This window comes from Aedes albopictus, chromosome 3, assembly GCF_035046485.1.
Source record: "Aedes albopictus strain Foshan chromosome 3, AalbF5, whole genome shotgun sequence".
NCBI classification, from domain to species: domain Eukaryota; kingdom Metazoa; phylum Arthropoda; class Insecta; order Diptera; family Culicidae; genus Aedes; species Aedes albopictus.
The window spans coordinates 32,104,914-32,128,084 of NC_085138.1; the positions used below are offsets into that span (position 1 = coordinate 32,104,914).

At 38.9% G+C, this 23,171-nt stretch overlaps 1 protein-coding gene across 15 annotated transcripts in view; it reads right to left on the reverse strand.

Moving 5' to 3' along the window:
* Nucleotides 1-23,171, reverse strand: part of LOC109415966 (high affinity cGMP-specific 3',5'-cyclic phosphodiesterase 9A) — a 680,025-nt gene that overhangs the window by 120,750 nt on the left and 536,104 nt on the right. For all 15 annotated transcript variants that reach the window (XM_062856633.1, XM_062856639.1, XM_062856630.1 and 12 more), the window contains one exon: nucleotides 693-2,230. In XM_062856633.1, coding sequence (XP_062712617.1) covers nucleotides 693-2,046 — 1,354 coding nt within the window. In that variant the 5' untranslated portion in view covers nucleotides 2,047-2,230. The remainder of the gene's footprint in view (nucleotides 1-692; nucleotides 2,231-23,171) is intronic.

A 23,171-nucleotide genomic window follows, 5' to 3' on the forward strand; every position in this document is an offset into this window, starting at 1 on the left:
CTCGGTCAGTGATGGTTATGAATCGTCGTCCCTGTCCGGAACGATAATACTTTTGAGACAGTCAGTGGTGGCGACGACGAAGACAAACGCGGAATTACCTCTTGGTCATATATTTACGACCACTTTGGTCACCGTTCTTGGTTGGACCCTTGACCAGAACCGACGAGTCGTTGGGGAGCCGGTCTTGGAAGGTAAATAAAACAGTGGAAAACTAAATGACGGTAGACTGTCGTCGTCCCCGTGGGAGTGAGTGTAACTTTTCCGAAACGGATGGGTTTCCGCGTGGGAAGTCCAACGGAACGATAGAGGTATGCGTCAGTTCGAAAGTCATCCACCACTTTTCAGTAGTTTATCGTAAAGTTGGCCCCAAGATGGATGTCGAAGGGGATGGATGATGTTTTTCTCAATATTTGTAGAGGCTTTATCGACTGCATACTATTTTACAGCTCAATAAGGAACGATACGCATAGTGAGAAAGTTATTTAAAGGTTTGCTAGGGCATGGTTTCCCAAACTGTGGGTCGCGGAAAATGGAATTAGCTCACCACAAAACTGAGGTGGTAGATAGTTGTTAACAATCGAAAGTCGGAGCAACAAGCTATGATTTATAAACATGTTCTAAGAAAATGTACTAGCAAGAAAGAATTCCTCATAAAAGCAAATACCAATACCAAAAATATCTCCAATACTCACACAACCAGTTCATCCGCTCGGCAAAGTCGATCTTGCGCTTCAGCTCCCGGATCAGCGCCCTCAGCTCGACGTCGTTGATCGCATCGATATTGTCGCACATCTGCTGGAACTGCTTGGCACTGGCAAAGTTGTTCGCCAGCTCGGAGATTCTCTTCCGCAGTTTGTTCCGCTCGATGGCATCCACTCCTCCGGAACCGCCCCGCTCCCCCTCCACCCCATCATCGTCGTCCTCATCGTCTTCCTCCTCGTCCGGTTCTGTGCTGTCACCATCACCGCAACCCGTAGCCATGCCGGGTCGTGGCGCTGTAATCGAGGAAGACGTCGGAGCGTCCAGGGAAGGTCGCTTCTGGTCCAGGGGTTCGGCTCCGTCAACATTGACTACGGTTTGCTGATCGGAGGACGCCGTCGTCGTGGTGGTCGTGGTCGTCGTTGCGTCCTCGTCGTCGTCTTTGGTTGTGCTATCCGCGGGGGGTCTCGCGATTGATCGCTGCGGCGTCGTTGAACAGCTTCCGGCACCAGGGCTGGGGCTGTCGATTGGTTTGGCATCACTGTGATTGTCGTCGATTGTGGCACTGGTTTGCTCGGAGTTGTCGTCGTTGGTCGTCGTCGACGTCGGTTTGTCGGTGGCTTGTGCGGGTTCAACAACTACTGAGTTAGGATCTCCGGGTTCGCGATCCTGGTTCATAGTACGATCGGCCTGCGATGTAGTGAATGATTGTTCCGGGTGGAGTTGCTTTGGCTGTTTGTCGTCGTTGGCGGTGGCCGTGGCACACTGGCTATCACACTGTTCTGGTCGAGGTCCGGCCTCGGTCGAACTCGATGAAGACGCTAGCGATGATGATCGCGATGAAGATGATGGCAGGAAGGGAAACACCTTGTCTTTGGCTCCCGCGTTACGTGACTTCTTGGTCTTTTTGCACTTGGGCGTTGATTTGTGCGTTTCCGAGTAACTGTGGTAGAATGAGATGAGAAAGTCCTCTAATTGAACTAGTTTGGCATGATCGACGTCGTCACATGGACTCGGTTGGGTGGATTGTTGTATTCGTTGGAGGCGCTGCTGCCTCTTGGTGGCTTCCACCTTCTGCGCCGCTTCCGCCGCTCGCTCGACTTCCTGCTGCAGCTGGGAGCGCCCGTGAAGTTCCGACTGGACCGGTCGTAGCTGATCGTCCACCGATGCCTGGACCACATTCAACGGAAGCTCATCGAAGCTCAGCACGATTCGCTTGTGGAGATCTTTCAGCTCGGCCAGCTCCCAGCGCTGTTCGTGGTTTCGTAACCGTTCCGCTAGATATCCCAGTTCGGCCAACAGCTTCACATCTACTCCGCGGTGGCCGTCTGGTGCTTTGTGGTACATTCGAGCTGATCCGTTGGTGCCCCGGGGCAAGGAAGGTAAATGCGTGGCCCGACGGCCTGCGGGCAGTATTCGAAGCGGATGCGGTCCAGGACGGCTACGGGTAGAAGATGCGGGCGCGGATGGAACGAACGGAAGCTACTGGATTTCTGGACGATTGTCATTCAATGCTGGATGATCGGTGGATCTGGAAGAGAGACAGATGGAGAATCGGAATTTTAGGCAAACTACGAAATCATTGATGTAATGTAATTACTATTTTTTGTATGTTGCGTTAGTGTGCATTAAAATGACTCAAATGTTTGTGGTACCTACAACAATCACATTCAAAAAAAAAAAATGACAGGCTCTCTTGGATAATATCAAGCCAAAGGGGCTTCGGCATTTATAGAAATAAGTAAAAAGGAAATCGGGTTTCTTGATTCCACTAAGAATTTCCATCTTAAGACAGACACATATTTCGACCTTTACTGTAAGGTCGTCTTCAGTATCTCGTACTTGACTCGACTTGACCTAAATGGCGAATCCAATTAGTATTTCTGCTGCCATATGTTTTAATATTACAGTGATATTTTTTGCGTTAACCGGATTTGTCGAAATTCCTTCAACGCTTTCTCCAGACACTCCTTCCGGGGACACTTCATATTTATTTTTCTGAAGTTACTCCACGAATGTATTTTGAGATTTCTCCAGGAGTTGCTTCTGAGGTTCCTCTAGTAGTTCCTTTAGAAGTTCCTTATGAGTTTTCTAACCATTCCTTTTTTTTAGAATTTCTCTAACAGTTTACTCAATTTTCAGACTTCTGGAAGAATCACAGAAAAAAAATTCTAGAGAAATCTCAAAGAGATGAGTTCTCAAAACGAGAAATCCCAGAAAAAACTTCTAGAGGAACCACAGGAGAAACTCCTAGACGAATTCTCAAAATTAGTATTTTTTTTTTTAGTTTTTATTTATGTGTATTTTAACTTAATTTGCTAGCATTTTGCTACACTCAAATGGGCAATTCTAAAATAAACTCTCTTAGGAACCTCTTAGCAAAAGTGTTTTTTTTTCCTTGGCAAATCCCAGAATTCATCCACAAATTACTTCTGAGATATCAGGAGTTCCTTCTAAAATTCCTTCCGAGTTTCCTTCGGCATTTTCATTCCGTTATCATCAGGAATTGTTTGTAGGATTAATCTAGAAATCCTTCCTAGTCTCTTCCAGTGATTCCTTCAGAGGTTCCTTCTATTTTTAGAAATTTTCCGGAAATTTATTCATGTTCCGTCTGAGATTCCTAAAGGATTTCTTTGTTTTTTTTTTCGAGGGTTCACTTCTAAGGTTAACCGGGAATTTCTGCTAGGATTACTCTAAGAGTTCATTTTGAGGTTCCTCGTAGAATTCCTTTTTGAATTCCTTTAGAAGTTATTTCTGGAACTCTTGAAGGAGTTCCTTCTGGGATTGATCCTTTTGACAATTCCTTCTTTTGAGATTACTCTATTCTCTAGGAGTTCTTTCTGAGTTTTTTCTCGGAGTTCTTTATGGGATTTTTCCAGTATTTTCTTTTGAGATTGTCCAAGAGTCTCTTCTAGAATCTCTCCAGGAGTTCTTTCTGGGATTTTACCAAAATTCTTCCAAAGATCCGTCCAGGAAATCCCCAGTGTTTCTTATAGAAGTGGCTTATTAGATCCATCCTTAAGTCTCTTCTGGGATTTCTCCTGGAGTCTTTTTTATGATTTCTTCCTCTATTATGCTAGGTATTCGGATATTCCTTCTCTGAGTACTCTTCCAGTTCCTTCTTTGATTCCTCCAGGAAACCTTTCCGGCATTTCTCTTCGAATGCCATTTCGACATGTCACACATATACACTACCCGCCATAAATATGGAATCGCATCGCCTAGTATTGCAACACCCCAATTGAATATTGCAGCACCTCCAGAAAGTTTGGCATCACCTGAAGACTTCATCACTTTCTGAACTGTATCTCAAAAACCGTATCCCCTGCATAGTTTAGACCTTCAGCAAAGTTGATCAGAAGACCTTTGGCTATCTAATGGTGGTAAGTTTAGTGTGTAATTCCGCCGCTATGTGGCGCCAGTGTGCATTTGAAACGAAGTACTTTGACATGGTTTATCTCAAGATTCTGACCTCGTATAAAGTTCGTGTCTTCAGCAAAGTTGATCAGACGGTCTATGGCTATCACATGGTGATAAGTTTAGTGCGTAATTTCACCGCTATGTGGCACCAGTGTGCATTTGAAACAAAGTACTTTGACACGGTTTATCTCATGATTCTGACCACCTAGAAAGTTCGTGTCTTCAGCAAAGTTTATCAGACGGTCTATGACTATGAAATGGTGGTAAGTTTAGTGCGTAATTCCGCCGCTAGGTGGCGCTAGTGTGCGTTTAAAACAAAGTACTTTGGCATGGGTTACTTCATGATTCTGACCACCTAGAACGTTCGTGTATTCGACAAAGTTGATCAGACGGTCTATGGCTATCAAATGGTGGTAAGTTCAGTGCGTAATTCCGCCGCTATGTGGCGCCAGTGTGCGTTTAAAACGAAGTACTTTGACATGGGTTATCTCATGATTCTGACCACCTAGAAAGTTCGTGTCTTTAGCAAAGTTGATCATACGGTCTATGGCTATCAAATGGTAGTAAGTATACTGCGTAATTCCGCCGCCATGAGGCACCAGTGTGCATTTACAACGAAGTACTTTGACATGGTTTATCTCATGATTCTGATCACCTAGGCCATAAGCCGCAGTTTGTCACGCCGCCGGTTTTTATTTTTCGCGCCGGTGATCAGTGCACAAACAAAATTAATGTTGCATTCCTTCAAGGATTCCTCTTGAAATTCTTTCGGGGATTTCTCCTGATACGCTGTCGTGGATTTCTCTTAAAATTCCTTCGAGGTTTCCTCCTGGAATTTCTTCGATGGTTTCTTTTAGAATTCCTACGGAGATTCCTCCTTGATTTTCTCCAGGGATTCCTCATAGAATTCCTCCTGGAGTCCTCCTGGATTTTCCTCGGGGATTTCTCCTAGAGTTTCTTCGGAGATTTCTTCTGAACTTCCTATGGGGTTTCCTCTCCCCCTGGGATTCCTGCAGGAATTTCTCCTGTTATTTCTTCGGAGATTTCTCTTGAAATTTCTTCAGGATATCCTCCTGGAATTCCGTCGAAGTATTCATTCTGGACTTCCTTTAGGGATTCCTTCGGAGATTTCTCCTTGAATTCTTTCGGAGATTTTTTTTGAAATTCCTTCGGGGTCTCCTCCCAGAGTTCTTTTCGGGATTTCTCCTGGAATTATTTCGGGGATTGATCCTCGAGTTCTTTCGGAAATTCCTGCTGAACTTCCTTCAAGGATTCCTCTTGACATTCCGACGGGGATTCCCCCTGGAATTTCTACGGGAACTCCTCCAGCAATTGCTTCGGAGGTTCTTCCTGGATTTCCTTTGGAGTTTCCTCTTGGAATTTCTGTTGTGATTCCTCTTCGAATTTCTTTGGAGATTGCTCCAGAAATTTCTCATTGAATTCCTGCGCTGCCGTTCTACGCATAGTTGTCCCATGTTGAAAAACTTGAAACTGAGAAAATCGCGATTGAAGTTTCAAACAGGTTTTTCATGATTTTTGGCCAAATTGTTCAACAAATCGGATTTAAGTTTTCATAGTATCGTAAGAAATCTCTTATTTTTTCATGCCTGAAGTATTTCAAATCAAATATTTTTATAAATATAGTGTTTTTAGCAAAACAAATGATTAGTGGGACTGTTATGCCTAGAAATATGGTCCTGTTGGCTAAATTTCTACGCATGTCAGTCCCACGATAATTAATCGTCTCTTTTCACGCTAGATGTGGTCTGTTCTGTACGTTTTTGTTATATTTTTTAATAACAAACAATGTTAGCTTCTTTTATAACATTATAAGACTCTCATGCATAAGGCTCAAATGTCTCGAGGCAAAACGGAGCCGAAAGACAACATAAGAGTGACTTCACATTTTAACACTTTCTTAATATTCGGGTAAGTAGGAACTAGGTGAGTGAGTTGGTGAATAAAAAAGTGGATTGATGAGAGGATGAATGTGAGGTGCTTTAAGTGAGTTGGTGAGTGAGTCAGTTACGAATTACAAGTTACAAGTTGGTAAGATAATTGTTAAATTGGTGAGTGTTTGTGGGATAGTAAATAAATGAGTTAGTGAGTTTGTTGGTTTATAAGTATGTGAGATCTGTTCCGTAGGAGTAAGTGCATTAGTAAGTGAATTAGTGAGTTATAAAGTATGGGTTTCGGTCTTAAGGCCGAAAAGGTCTTTAGGCCGAAAAGGTCTTTAGGCCGAAAAGGTGTTCAGGCCGAAAAGGTGTTCAGGCCGAAAAGGTCTACAGGCCGAAAAGGTCTACAGGCCGAAAAGGTCTACAGGCCGAAAAGGTGTTCAGGCCGAAAAGGTGTTCAGGCCGAAAAGGTGTTCAGGCCGAAAAGGTGTTCAGGCCGAAAAGGTGTTCAGGCCGAAAAGGTCTTCAGGCCGAAAAGGTCTTCAGGCCGAAAAGGTCCTCAGGCCGAAAAGGTCTTCAGGCCGAAAAGGTCTTCAGGCCGAAAAGGTATTCAGGCCGAAAAGGTTTTCAGGCCGAAAAGGTCTTCAGGCCGAAAAGGTCTTCAGGCCGAAAAGGTCTTCAGGCCGAAAAGGTCTTCAGGCCGAAAAGGTCTTCAGGCCGAAAAGGTCTTCAGGCCGAAAAGGTCTTCAGGCCGAAAAGGTCTTCAGGCCGAAAAGGTCTTCAGGCCGAAAAGGTCTTCAGGCCGAAAAGGTCTTCAGGCCGAACAGGTCTTCAGGCCGAAAAGGTCCTCAGGCCGAAATCGTATTTTGGCCAGGTCTTGGCGAAATGACGTTGTTCTATGCCTGAATTATTCGGCTTAATGACTAATGACCAAATTCGGTCTAATTACCTATTCGGTCTAATGAATTTTTCGGCCGGCACTGGCCAAAATAGAAGCATTGACGCAGTTTTGGCCATATTCTCAGCTTGGGTTTCTATTTTGGCCAATCCCTTGTATTTCTTATGGAAGCGGCCAAATTAGAAGCACCCTGGCCAAAATAGATATATGGGAGCTGATTTTTGAAGGAAATTTTGTTTCTTCCAGTTTTTAATCAAAATTTATGGTTTTCACAGCTGTTCTCATCATATTATATTAGGATCTACTAGTAAAAAATAAATTTATGCCTATTTAGATCGTAACAGGCTGGATACCGCGCTATGGCCAAAAGTCCGGGCTGGTCAAAACTGAAGCTTCTATCCTACACGGAAACCGCTTATCTACGACACAACTTAACAACAACAGTTTACTCAAGAATTCACTCACTCATCAAGTCTCTGAGCGCCCAAGTTACTCAATAACTCATTAACACATTCATTCAAAACAGTCACTCACTTACCCATCAAACCATTAATAAACCAACTCACTTATCAAATCACTCGCTTATCATCTTACTCATTTACTCATCAACCCACACACTTACAAAATCTCGCTCACCAAGTCACTCACTTACTCTTCAATTCACTTACTCGGTTGATCTGTCATCAATTGATATATTGATTGCTTGTTCAGTACCTCCAGCAGTTCGTCTTCGATTTGGGTTTAACCCAAAAGTGTTCTTTTTATTTTCTAAATAGGCGATAACTAAGCCACTCACTTACCGACACATTAATTCAATCAAATTATTGGGATAACATATTGAAATAAAAAAGTGAAACTCATCAACTCACTTACCAATAATATTTCAAGCTTGCTTAAATTCTGAAAATTTTCACATGCACCACCCAAGTAACCACAAGCATTATATCATAACATTAATTCAATCGTATTATAGTTTAGCTAATGCAAGATAACTTTTATTCTACATCTGTCAAGTAATGAGGCGTTTAATCTACATTTAGAAAGCATTGAAGCATTATGGGATTTTGACAGCTCCGTATAGTTCTATAGGGCCGTTGTTTAGTGCTTCATTGCATTGCCATGTTAAAAGCTTTATGGCAATCAATAATGCAAGCATTTATTACTTCATATATGCTTTTACGAAAGCTTCCATCGTTGTATACAAAAAAAAAACTCTCAGATAGATTATCATGCTCAGATGCTGCTGTTTGAAAATTTATATTATATGTGGTTTTTTTGGTTTCTGGTTGAGACATGAAAACAATCAGATGCTGAGGGAACAAAAATATGTGAGGTATTACTTTCCTTATTTAACATAGTGCCCCGATTTCATAAAATAAAGGATTGAAGTGCTGTTTGTATTGTTTCTTATTTGTATTTTTGGTAGAAGTGAACACGCATGAAAACAAAAAAAACAGAATCAACCAGACGAATTTATATCTTATTATTATCTTCGTTTGTGGAATCAATCGATTCGGTAATCACTTGCTTTCGAATGAATATGCATTAGTAATATAATTGATGGCAATCAAACCCCAGCACAACTTTTAAAGCTGAAAACACAACTCAATAAGGCACGAGCTAAGTATACGTTACTTTATGTTGCACATTTTCCAGGTGCAAAATACATGGTAATTGTAGCACACAGCGTTAGCGCGGTTGGAGTTTCATCGTGGTCCAGTAGCAGCAGTCTAGGTTCAACTCCCGAAATAGAATAAAAACATCAGAGTGAGAGTATCGGAACAGCTATGAGAAGATAAAAATAGATGGAAAATGAAAATCTTTTTTTTTTTGTTGACATGATGTCTTAAGCATGCATTCCATACGATTTCATTGCATTAGCTTTATGATACAAGCATTTTATATGCTTTAGCAATCTCCACAGTAAAGCTTGCTTTAATTTAACAATAGTAGCGCCACTTTCGACTTTAAACCTACTTTAATGTTACCTATATGACAAAACAACTTTATATCGCTTGTCATATAATGCACTATAAAGCGAAATTAATGCTCTATATCCAGCGTCATGGTTACTTGGGCAGTCATTCAATTCAGCAAACTCTTTGTCATTATATTGGATCGGCTTCGTCATGCTTCACGACATTTGAGCCCCTTAATTAAGTTAAAATGTTTGTGTTTGGTTTATGAGCTCAACGTGCATTGCAGCAATATTTGAATTTAGATTGAAACTGCAAGTTGCGAAGAAATAACAAACTGGAAAACAAGTTTCGTTCCAGCTGGAGCGTAATGCCAACATAATAGAAGAGTTTATACAATTCAGTATTAAAATAGCCATGCTATTTGGTGAAGTAAGTTACTAAAAATGCTTAATGTATCGGTTTTACATAGAAATTTTATAGTGGGACTGTTATGCGTATAATTTCAGTTGTGGGACAGACATGCGTAGAAAATCAACAGTGGGACAATTTGACTTGACATGCTTTTCATTGAGTCTTCGAACAAAGTATGTTATTTTTTGATGTTATATGAAAATATACGTATAAATAGAGCGCCTGGTGCAAAAAAGTCAAAATCGTCAAAAAGTAACATGGGACAACTATGCTTAGAACGGCAGTGCGGGGATTCCACCTAAAATTCCTTCGGGGTTTCCTACTGGAATTCCTTGGGGAATTTCTTCTAAAATTCATTCGGGGATTCCTCTTGGAATTCCTTCGGTGATTCCTCTAGAATTCCCTGAAGAATTTCTCCTGGAACTTTTTCAGAGGATATTTTTCGTTGATCCGTTATTGAAATCCTTTGGAATTCCCGAATTCCCTTGGAAGTTCCCACTGGAGTCCTACTGGAATTTCTTTGTGGATAATTGCTAGAATTCCTTTGGGATTCACGCAGGATTATTTACGGAAATTGCTCTTGAAATTCCTGCGGGGATTCCCCCTAAAATTCCTTCGAAGATTCCTTTTCAATTTTATCCACGGGTTCCTCATGAAATTTCTTCGAGGATTCCTCTAATTTTTTTTACGATGGTTCCTCCTAGAAGGCTTTTGAGGACTCCTTCACGAATTACTTTGAAAAATTCTTTCTGGAATTTCTTTGGGGACTCCTCCTGGACTTCCTTCATGGATTCCTCCTGAAATTCTTTCGGGGATTCCTCTTGATATTTCGTCTAGGATTCCACCGGGAATTCCTTCGGGGTATCCTCTTAGAGTTCCTTCGGGGATTTGCTTTGGAATTCCTTCGTGGATTCCTGCTGGACTTCCTTCAAAGTTTCCTCCTGATATTTCTTCGGGTATTCCTCCTGATATTCCGTCGGGGATTCCTCCTAAAATTAACACGGGAACTCCTCCTGGAATAACTTTGAAGTTTCCTCTTGGAATTCCTGTGGCGATTCCTCTTTTATTTTTTTCGGTGATTCCTCCTGGAATTCCTTAAATTCTCCATGGAATTCCTCCTGGAAATCCTTCAGTGTTTCCTTCTTTAATTTATTCGGTGATTTCTCCAAGAATTCCTTCGGAAATTCTTTCTAGAAATCCTGGATTCTTCCTAAAGTTCCTTCGAGGATTCCTTCTTGAATTTCTTCGGGGATTCCTTCTGACTTCCTATGGAAATTCCTCTTGGGGGTTTCCTCTTAAAAACCTTTGAGGATTCCGCTCGAAATTCCTTCGAAGATTTCTTCCGAAGTTCTTTCGGTGGCTCCTCCTGAGATTTCTGCATAAATTTCTCCTGTAATTTCTTGAGAGATTCCTTCGAAGATTCTTTCTGGAATACCTGCGGGGATTCCTCTTAGAATTCCTTCGGGGATTCCTCCTAGACTTCACTCAGGGATTTCTCCTGGAATTCCTCCAGAAATACCTCTAAGGTAATTTTCGTTGATTCCTCTTAGAATTTCTTTGGGGACTCTTTTTCTAATTTTCTTCTAAACTCCCACTTGAATTCTTTTGAGGTTTTCTGCTGGAAATCTTTCGGAATTTCTCCTGGATATTTTTCGTTGACTCCTCCTAGAAATCCTTGCTTAAAGGATTCCTTCTCGAATTCCCTTAGAAATTCCCGCTGGAATTCCTTCGAGGATTTCTGTAAATCCCTTAGGATTTCTTCTTGAATTCATTTATGGATTCCTCCTGGATTTCCTTCTGAAATTCCTCGAAAATTTCAATCATGGATTCCTTTAGAAGTTTCTGCAGGGATCTCTCTAAGACAGACTCTTGAACCACCAGAGATTTCTGCAGTAGTTCCTTCAGGATTTCATGGGTTTCATTTTCTTCATGGATTTCTCCAGTTTCTTTCAAGGTTCCTCCTGAAATTCCATCTGAGATTCCTCCCTGAAGAAACGAGATTCCTTCCCTCTAAATTAATGAAACAAAAACTGTAGCAAAATCTCTATCTGTATTGCCTTCAATTGCAATGCAGTATTGCAACATGAACTACACTAAGGATGCGGGTAATGTCACAATAGGTCTAAAAACTGGTCGCAGCGACGGATCTGAACAGGACTTACAAAAGGTATTCATTCAATCAATAGTTTATGTCATCAATGATCGTGTAATAGCTCAGACTACAAATTCTAGAGCGTAATGATAACTTGTTTGCTTTATCAATGTAACATTATGGTCAAATTTTGGTCACGCCGATTCACGCAGCCGAAAGCTGCCACCAGCGTGACGCCACCGCCGCCGGCCAAAAATGGCCCTTACGCTGCCGCCGAGCAAAATATAGTCGGCGCACAGGTAGGTCTAGGTGGTCAGAATCATGAGATAAACCATTTCGAAGTTCTTGTTGTAAATGCACACTGGCGCCACATAGTGGCGGAATTACGCGCTAAACTTATCAATATTTGATAGCCATAGACCGCCTGACAAACTTGGCTGAAGACACGAACTTTATACGAGGTCAGAATCATGAGATAAACCACGTTAAAGTACTTCATTGTAAATGCACACTGGCGCCACCTAGCGGCGAAATTACGCACCATTTGATAGCTATAGACTCTGATTAACATTGCTGAAGACACGAACTTTCTAGGGAGTCAGAATCTGGAGATAAACCATGTCAAAGTATTTCATTTTAAATGCACACTGGCGACACATAGCGGTGGTATTACGCACTAAACTTATCACCATTTGATAGCCATAGACCTTATGATCATCATGATCGAACATTCTAGGTGGTCAGAATCATGAGATAAACAATGTCAAAGTACTTTGTTTTAAATGCACACCGGCGTCACATAGCGGCGGAATTACGCACTAAACTTACTATAATTTGATAGCCATAGACCTTCTGATCAACATTGCTGAAGACACGAACATTCTAGGTGGTCAGAATCTTGAGATAAACCATGTCAAAGTACTTCATTGTAAATGCACACTAGCGCCACATAGTGGCGGAATTACGTACCAAACATATCACCATTTGAAGGTCATAAACCTGCTGAACAACTTTGCCGAAGGTCTAAACTTTGCAGAGGATACGGTTTTTGAGATATAGTTTAGTAAAAAATAAGGTTTTCAGGTGATGCCAAACTTTTTGGGGTGCTGCAATCTTCAATTGGGGTGTTGCAATACTAGAAGATGCGATTCCATATTTATGGCGGGTAGTGTAGGTAAGAAAAAGATAGAAGATAGCTTCCATTTTACCCACCAAATTGCCATACTCTTGTGTAAAGAAATCTAAATTTTCAAAGAAAAATACTACAAAAAAGCGTTTGTCTACAAATCCATGAAAATAATTAAAAAAAACTATATCTTTTATATGCTAGTTATTTTATACATTCTTCATGTATGCACCTTTTTATTCCCTGCATAAAAAAGAGCGAATGCGGAACCAATTTTGTATAGAAGTAATGGCGGTAACTATGAAAAAGACTGCCAGAGGTTGTTTATAGAGGAAAGCAAAGGAAGATTGCTAGGGCACGTCCTTCGGAAGTGCTTCAGGGGGTCTCAGGGGCGTTCCTAGGGGCCTCAAAGAGATTTTAGGAGGCCTCAGTGGCGTTTCAGTATCTGAAGGTCTAAAGAGCACGAAACAAGAAAAACCCTGAAAAATTTTGCCAGACTGGAGAATTATCGAATGTCGAGTAATTTCTTTGAAAATTTGTACTGAAGTTTCATTTTTTTTGTTCAACTTTTTTCTCTGATATACCTTTAACAATTCGTTTCACAGTATCTTTGTAAATTTCTTCGGCAATTTTATTGTGATTCCTTTTGTAATTCATTATGATTTGATTATTTCTTTGAAAATTCTTTCGTTTCAATTTATTTGGAGACTCCTTAAGTAATTCCTTGCATAGCTTCTTCGAAAATTTCATAACAAGCTTTTCCGGAAATTCCTCTGGAAACTCCTTAAGCCAATAATTTTGAAATTTCTCAGACAATTATTTCTGAAGTTCATTTCACAATTTCTTCGGTATATTCTTCGTAAACTCATTCGACTATTTTTTTGTGAATTTAAGAAAAAGAATTCACAAAGGAATTGCGATTTCCAGAAGAATAACCGAAGCAATTTGGAAATAGAAATGCCAAATCAATTTGCAAAGGAATTGTCGAAGGAATGCCTGAAGAAATTTCCGAAAAGCTTACTGAGAAATTTCCAAAGAAATTGCCAGATAAGTTTCCATCAAAATTACCCAAGAAGCTTCAAAAAGAATTGCCGAAAGAATTGACGGGCCCAGATGCAAAAGGGTGTCAGTGAACATTTTGTCGATTTCGACCTGAGGCATTGATCGATTTCTTCAGATTTCAAGCCTTCAGGAACTTTTTTAAGATTATTCATAAGAAAATTAGAAAACTTACAATGAATCGGAGAAAATTGGGTCCATTTTGAGACTACATACATTTTGTATGGGATGGAAAATTGGTGAAAAACTTTAATCCTCATTTACTTGAAAGTAGGGTTTTTTTCACTTATACTCCTTTGGTTCTAACCTCTTCAATTACTTAAAGAATTTCCAAAGAAAATCCTAAAGGAATATGTAAGCTTTGCAAGAAATTATCCAGGTCTAATCCTAAAATGAATGAATGAAATACATTGCAAAGGAGTTGCCGCAGAAATTACCATGCAAATTTTCGCAAATATACACAAAGAAATTTACGTAGGAATTCTCACAAAATATGCCGAAGAAGTTTAGGAAAAAAAAAATATCCCAAAATAATTCCTTGAGGAGATTTCTTTGGAATTACCGAACGACTTTCCAAAGACCATGTCAGTCAAATCCTTAAAGGAATTGTTAGAGACATCGTCAACAGAATTTCTGAAAGAATTGAAAAAAAAAATTAAAAATAATTGCCCATAATAACTATAAAAAGATGCCAAAAGGAACGCTCGGAGAAAACCCAGAAAAAAGTGGAGCCTCGGATGAACCTTCTGCATAAGATTTTTTCATGAAATTTTGGAAAAAAAAACGTTGGGGAATTCCAAACTGGCCTTCAAGAGGAATCCCAGAGCAAATATCTTAAGGAACCCCAAAAAATCTCAGAAAAAAATTAACCAAAGATCGCTGAAAGAAAATCGAGAAATCTCCGAAAAAAAACTCCTTGACGGATCTCTGAATGAATTTCTGGAGGGATTTCAGAAAACAAAATAAGGAGACATCTCAGGAGAAACTATGTTATACCAGAAGGGGTTCAAACGAAACTCCAGAGAGTCCCAGATTTTTTTGGAAGAATCACGAAAGAAATTCTTGAATAAGTTACATTAAAAACTCCGGGAAAAATACCGGGAGTTACTCCTTAAAGAATCCCGGAAGGCGATTCTGGAGGAATCCAAATGAAATTTTATGCAAAAATCGCATAAGAAATTACTGAAAAAAAAACAAACCAGAAACATTTTCAGGGACTCAATGAGAAATCACAGAAGGAACTCTTTGAGAGATCCCAGAAGAACTTTTTTGAGAAAAAAAAAACTGAGAAGGAACTTCTAGAGAAATTTTACAGAAAATAGCTGGAGGAATTTCGAGAATTCCTGAATATAATCAGAAAGATCTCCAGAAGAAATGCCAAAAAAAAGCTCGAGAGAAACCCCGGAAAGCGCTCCTTGAAGCTTATCAGAACGAACTTTTGGGGAAATAGAAATCTTATAATAAACTGCAGGTCGAATACCTCAAGAAGGTGCAGGTAAAATCTCAGAAAAAAATCCTCGAGGAATGTCTGACAATTTTTTTGAGAAAATCACAGAAGAAATTTCAGTGTATTGCATTATTTTTCAACAGTATTTTGAAAAATATGTTTTTTTTTTTCTAAATTAGACCTATAGTTCAACAGTTAAAAAAAGACATTTTAAAAATATTGGAAAAGTCCACTTTTGCACCAATTTTCTCCTGGAAATGGTCACTCTAACGAAAAAAAAATACGAATCTAATTTTTTTCAATTAGAAACATACCCACCAATTTTTGAGAAATTGTGAGAATCACTATGTTGGTTGACTGTGGAATGACTAAGGGTATGCGGTATGGGCTTTTTTCAAGGCGAAATGAAACGAAACGAAATGTTAAATTTCTGAGGCGATGCGGTACGAAACGAAACGAAATTCGATAATGTTTCGTGCGATCGACACGAAATCCGAATTCATTCGGTATTTTTCGAAACGAAACGAAATTTTCGAAAAAGTTCCGCGGAATTTTGCAGTTACAGAAATTTTGTGCAAATTGATACTGCGTGTTTGCGGCGCGAATTGCATTTACATAAAGACTCTCATCCCTTAGCTTCTTTTGCTACAATTCTTTTTATATATTTTTTTAAGTTTTTCGCGACCTATATTGACAATTTGAATAATTATACCAATAACCTAATAAGATTGCTCCAATGACTTAATAAGAGCATACCAACAACGCACACTTAGAAAACAGAAGCGAACTTGGTTGAATTTCAACCGAGTTTTTATTTGCTGAATGCTCGGTTCAAAACTTATCAACCGAATTTTCGGTAGACGTTCTTTGTCATAGAAACGTCAAACTTACCGAAAAAACTCGGTCAAAAAATCAGATTCAACCGAACATTTGGTTCAATTTAATATTACCGAGAGCTGTCAAACCGAACGAATCTCAGTTTGTTTTATTTGCCCTGGATTGCATTCATAGTAATTTTAGCATGAAAATAAAACAACTTTTCTCACCTATTTCCTCTGCGATTGTAATTTACGATCCGAATGCAAGGACCTTAACTTCAGAAACAAATATGGCAGATTGGATTACGCAGTCAAACCAAGTACGCAACCTACTTTTCGGTTGAAGCATCCGACGTGAAGTTCACCGCATTTGACGTTTGAACAATGATTGGTATTTTGTTTTGTCTCGATTTACCGAGTTTTCTCGGTATTTGCTACCGAACTCGTACCTTTAGTTGCTTCACCGATGGTTTCGGTTCAACTAACAATCAAATAGATAAGAGTATACCAAAAATCGGTTGCTTTTCAAATCATCAGGAGCAAAACGACATTTTCAAGCGATCTTTTCGGTTCCTCATTATAAACCGATGCTGGTCGGTAGAAAAATGAACCGAGTTCGGTAATATTTTTTAAGTGTGTATGGATACATTATCCAGATGATTACCAATCAAGCTTTGTTAAATAGCGTATCTTCTGGAAAACCTAAAATCTATACATAAAATTGATAGATGATTGAATTTATCAGAAAATACCCAGTATAACTCATATGGAAAATGAAAAGAATACTTAAGAAATGTATGCGCACAATAAATAGGCATCCGCAAGCTTGAAATTGAAAAAATATAACACAATCGTCTCTAGGTTATTAGGCCATAAATTCTACCAGATAGATCTGGACTATAGTGCACTTGCTGTGATGTTTAAAGTGCATGACCTTTTCGCCGAGGACCTCGGATCAAATACCACTCCCAAAAGACTTGCCAAATGTAAGATCTACCTTCGGGTTTCTCGATTTGAGACTGTGGGTCCCGAAATCAATAAACCTAGGGCTAAACATACTGTTACAACAGTTGAAGAAAAAAAAACAATAAAAAAGGTTCTTCAGAACTTATAAAAAAATCTAACCTAATATCACCAGCCCAGAGTATGTCGGTGAATAATCTGATGAAATCCAGCAAACAAACGTATTTTTTACCGAAATTTAGTATAAAAGTTGGCTGCACACACAGCGATGTTAGAGTTTGTCGTGCTCATCTATTCTATTGACATTTTCAATTCACTCCTGAAGGTATTTGAAGAAATTCGTCAAAAAATATCGGTATGAATCCCTGCGATCACATACTTTCCACTTCAAATACTTCAAAAATTCCACTACGAACTCCTACATTGATGACTTCACCTGAACATATTTTAGAAATTTCACAATTAAAAAAAAAAACATGATTTAGGATTCCCCTAATGTTCTTTTACAGTATTTTCTTAAATTCATCCAAATATCGCCAAAGTACTTTTTCAGTATCTGCAAACTTTCTCATGTAGGTAGAGCTCTATGAAAATTTTTACGGATTTTTTTTATCAGCAAAAGAAATAAGAGTTCAATCGTGTATAACGCTTAGTTATACAGATTTGATGGTAAAACTCTTTCAAGAATTCCACTGGAAATTTCCTGGAAAAGGGTTTTTCCAGAAACTTTTCCATGTACCAAACCTTCTACCGAATTTGTCTTATCCGATTTTTTGTGGGATTTTCATTATTTTATGTTAGGTACATATTTGGGAGAGCTTCTATGTTTTCTTAGAGCTTTTGCTAGTGTATCTAACGCCCTATATCATCCTATCCTAAAATTCTCCATTACTCTACTAAAAATTCCTGTTTGGAATTCAAACTGAAGAGAGGAACTAAACTCGTATTTTTTTTTTTGCATTTGATTCAATCAGAAAATTACACCAAAATATTAAGTATGGTCCTGCATACCGAAAATGTGGAAAGCATACCTATTGAGCAAGATCTTGATAGTAGGCCAAAGATAAGAAGTATATCCGAGATTTTTTCTGTCTTTATTATAGAACCTGGGAGTGGTTTGGCTCTCGCTATTCGAGATGTTTTTTATACACTTTTGTGTAACTTGAGATTAGCAAGATCTTCGATAGATGATGTGGACATTTACACAATTTATTTGTTTCCGAAATTTATTAGACATTCCGCGGAATTCCGTTTGATTTCGTCAAAATCTATTTTTTGGAGACGAAATTTTTAGAATTTGGCGAAACGAAACGAAATTCAAAATCATAAATTTCGCCCAAGTGAATTCCGTGGAATTCCGCGGAATTTCGTTTCGAGGTGTATTTGGCGAAACAATTCGGTATACCGCATACCCTTAGGAATGACTGAACCAGCATTGGTTCAAAATATATAAATTAATCTGTGGAAAAACTGGGAATTGAACTCGGACCTCTTGATTTGTAGTCACTCACCTTAGCACCTACACCACACATAGTTGTATACGTATCCTTGAAAACAAGATCATTACTTGTTGTATCTGAATTGTCAAGAACATAAGATGAACTAAGCCTGTATTAAGGCTGAACAAGCGATGTGGACTTCACAAAACCATACACGTTTGGGTCAGCTGTCCAAAATTATTTGATTAAAGGCTGAACAACAGATGACACTAGTTTACAAAATAAAACGAAAGTCGTGAACTTCTGTCAACGACCAAAATTTTTGAAGTACAATTTAGTGCTGATTTCGAATCCGCGCTTTAAAAAATTTAAAGTAGAGCAGTTTTTGAGTTTTTGCTTAATATCGAGTTTAACAATTTTTTAAAATGTGGAATTTACTAAAATTCAAATATCTCGCGTTTTGTTCAACCAATTTCAAATATTTTTTTATGAATTAAAAGCTGAATACTATACCATTCGATCATCTGAATGCAGGATTTGCGTCAGATTGATGAAATTCAAGATATTGGCGAGTTTTTGGGACAATCTCCTTAAATTTTAGCAAAATTTCTAAAAATATATGAAGAAATGTATTTTTTTTTTCAATGAGAAAAAAACAATCTAAAATTTTTTTCTCACCGTTTAGGCGAGAAACAGTAAAAAATTCAGCTCAATCGAAGCATTGATTACGGAGAATGAGATATGTGAAGTGAGCGACTTTACTTAAAAATAGAACAAAAATCGATTTCAAATCATTAACCTTGTATGGAAAGTCGAAAAAATTTCCGCTCTACTGCAATTTTCTTCCTACGCGTTTTCGAACTCTGGGCATGATTCTACACCAAAAATGATCATCAGCTTACCGAGTTCAAAAATGCTGTAAACTAGTGTGATTAATTCAGCATGTTGGTGTAGGGGGTAAAGTGGACAGGGTACAGTTTCATGGCTTGTACTGTTTTTCAACATGTTATAACGATTGAAGCTTATACCTAAGCATGAGTTATCATACTTTTGCTAATCTCGAATTTTTATATCACACAAACTTCTTCAAAAAGGTAAAAACTTTAAAAATCATGTGAAAAATCGAAAATTATGTAAAATTTGCTTACCGTTGCTAAATTATTTTCAAATTTTTACAAGTTTTACACCCTAAGCCAATAAAGACCACGTAGAAGAATATATATATGTATAACCGAAAAAAAAATGAGTTTTTGTAAAAAAAAGTTTTGGAAATAATTTTAACATAATCAGACCTTGGGGATAAAATGGACAATCGGTTCAAATTTCACCAAAATTTAATTTTCTTTTTTTTGTAAACTTCAGAATTATCAGCCGTCATACATATGAGACAGTTGAAGTAAAACTTTATAAAAAAAAATATATCAACAATATATAATTTTCATCTAAAACTGTGCTTGTTTTCTACACTTTTTTAACAATAATTATGTGTGTTTCAAAGTTTGTATTAAAAGTTTTAAAACAACAAAATAAAGGTTTTGTTTTGATAGTTTGTAATATGCTGTTATATAACTTTTAACGACATGTTCATTTTACCTCATCGATTGTCCATTTTACCCCCACCGATTTTTTATTACTCTATTTTGATGCACGTTTTGGTGAAGAATTTAATCAAAGAAAACAATATTTTTGAAGGCAATCCCTTACAAGATTTCTTGAGTATATCATTACCTTCCATGTTACTCGGAAAAGCAAATTGTTTTTGCCGCATTTCCACTAGAAACGACCAAAATGTTCAGGTTGTCCACTTTACCCCCACAACCCCATTTGATTTAAAACTGGTTACACAGATGAAGAATATTCTATTCTAACTTGATTTTTAGCCATCTATGTATTGCTGATTAAAGAAGTTGAACAAGCCATACTTTAGACCAATATTCAGCAGTCATTGTGTTCAGCCACTGCGACCATTAACCAGGTACTGTTCAGCTAATCCTCTCACTGTTCAGCATTCATTGTTACTTGGGACATGTCACAGAAGAGTCACGGCACCACCGCAAGTTTTGGTTGCACTGAATTCAATAATTGTGAATTGTACAACAATAAGGTCATTGTCAGGTATCCTTTTTTTAATTCATTCCTTTCAGCCAGTTCAATTTACTCAATCGGCTGCCACCGATCAAATGTGCTTTACTGTAAACGTCGAATAGAGTTCTAGAAAAGAACATCTTTCTCGTAATGCTAGCCCAATAGAATCTAACTACCTAAAATCTGTGCATTTCAATGATAAGTGCCACGTGTGCCCAACCAAGATTTATTTCTGGGAAAAAAGTATCCCGACAATGTCAATCGCAGTCCACATGAGAACGCCATCTGATTCGTGTCATTTTACTGACAGCTGCCTGTCCAAGAAGTAAAAAAAACATCATTCAATCCTTGTCCTGGAAATGTGTTCTCAATCCGAGAGCGGGTTCGCGGAATCACAATTCGACAAATGGACGAATGACAACAGGCAATGAAGATAATCATCATGAATCATCAATTAGTAAAAAGTTGGAAATACGAATTAAAGAGCTGGTTAGGTTTTCTTAGCTTGCTTGAGCTTAAGCTTGAGCTTGATTGACCGTCCGTGGATGCTACTCCAGTATTGCCAGACCAGCTACATGCACACAAGGAACCAATGAGGTATCTGTCGGGTACTAAGCAGGCATCTTCAGTGTGTGAGTGTGGTTGGGAATGGGTTCACACATTGGTGCGTGGATGCCAGGCGTAGGCGATAGGATTGTGTGTTTATTATGAAGATGTGCGACACAGTTCACTTGATTGCACAACTCGAAGGCGCTTTATGAAAGATTGACACTGTGTTGTGAAAGTCGAAAGGAAGGGAAACGGCTTTTTCAACCCGTTTCTGTTCTATGAACATGTGAATATACATGAGTTGTACATGTAGAGAGGATGGAGAAAATATAAATGAGCTACTCTTACAGCTGGAAAGGGACGGGGCAGGGATTGAACCCAGGATCTTCTGCATACGAATCAGAAGCGGTAGCCCGTATTGAGCTGGTTAGGTTTTCTAAAGCACACAAAAAACTTCAGGACAATGGTTAACATCAGGCAACCTTAAATCAATATTAAACCACCCAATCCATCTCCCGCAATGAGTCCTGCAGAAATGATTCAAATTTCATCGTAAATTTGTCGCTTTTGACAGTTGTTACCACCTTACGCGCTCTCGTTGGTAGCATTCCAGTATTAATTAAATTTCGAACATGTAAATTTATCGAAATTTTCCATGTAAAACGCTCCGGGAACTTCTCTGTGGGGAGAATGAACGACTGAAACCATACCTATCTCAATTAGCTGTCCACTCAAATACCAAAGCTGTTGCCGTCCGTGTGGTAACAACCAGTTCGTTTATTGACCACCCGGTAGCAGCACTCCTCGACCACCCTTGCCAAAGTTTAATATTTTGATTTAAGGTGAGTGTAGCAGTTACGGACTCCCATCAAAAAGGAACTCATTAGGTCGGTTCTAACACGGAATTGTGAAGAAGTCAGTCGCCGTACCGTTTTCCATAAGATTCAGCACACCCGAAATAATGGAGACGCTTGGTGTCCTTTTTCTCAGCTTGTTGTTCACGGTGAAAATTTTTCCAGAATTTAGATGGAAGTGCTCTAAAGTATACGAGTACTCTAATAATTTCCATCATAATTTTGGTGGACACTCTTCCAGAGTTCGTGTGGTATTCCTTTCAGGATTCCAATAGGAATTCTCTCACAATTCCGAAAATGCTGTTAGGATATGCTTTGTGAGACATTTCACCAGTTTTTGACTCTCCTACCCTAACCTCCTTTTGAAGCCGATTTCCACGTGCGCGCAAAAATGCCTGTAGTCGATTGAATTTTGAATTTCCGCGGCCACGCTCGGGTGGCGATGATGGAATCATCCTCCTTTATTGGTTGGGTGCTGGGTGCTAGGCGCTGTCGAGAAATTTGATTCATGCTCATGGATGCCCGCACGCACATTATTTGGTCGAGAAACACACAGAGAGATAGAGACAGGTACCTATTTACAGTAGTGCGAACAGCCTAATTGATTCATTTCATAACGCTTCGACACCGACGACGGCGACCGAGAACACAGTCAGTGTTCCAGTGATTGTGAACCAGCCAGCGGCAAAATGGCGAATTGCTGGCCGTTAATTAAATTCACGGTTCAGATTGAATAGTGTTTGGAGGCGATGGGCGAGGATATGGTTTGATATATATTGTATGTCCTACAGTTGGGTGGGCTTTTATCCATGTTTATCAAAATTCCAATAGTCAATCAATGAAAGGCTGTTGGTATGTTGAAATGCATAGACTCGCTTTAAAGTATCCTAATGTAGTCGTTCCTCCCGAATAAACGATTTTATCACTGTCGATTCCATATATTTTCAAGACACGATCTCCTAAAATGGAACGACCTGAATTGCTGGAAATTCTAAAAAAAAACCTGTTATCAAAAATTTCCTTCAAGAATTTATTAGGAAATCCTAATAAATACTTCATGGAAATTAAAAAAAAAAAACTCCACTCGAGTTCCTGTAGATATCATTAGTTGTATTGCATTACATATAATGAATTGGAATCCAAGAGAAATTCCTGAAAAAAAAATTCTGGAGAAACTCCAAGAGCAATACGTGGAGAGAATTTTTGGGAAACCCCTGGTAGAACTATTAACTTTTACAGTTTTTGCTAACGTAAGAACTTCACGACACACACACGAGACGCGATATGAGACAAGACATAACACTTATCGTTCTTACAATCGTCAAGAAAAGATTAAAATTACCTTTACGTCGACCGGTTTCGGGCGTGATCTAGCCCATCTATCCTGAAAAAACTCTTTAATAAAATCCCTGGATGATTTTTTAAAGTGATATCTGAAGGAACAACCTGGCAACATTTCTAGAAAAATATTGAGAAACTTGTAGGACTAATCTTGTA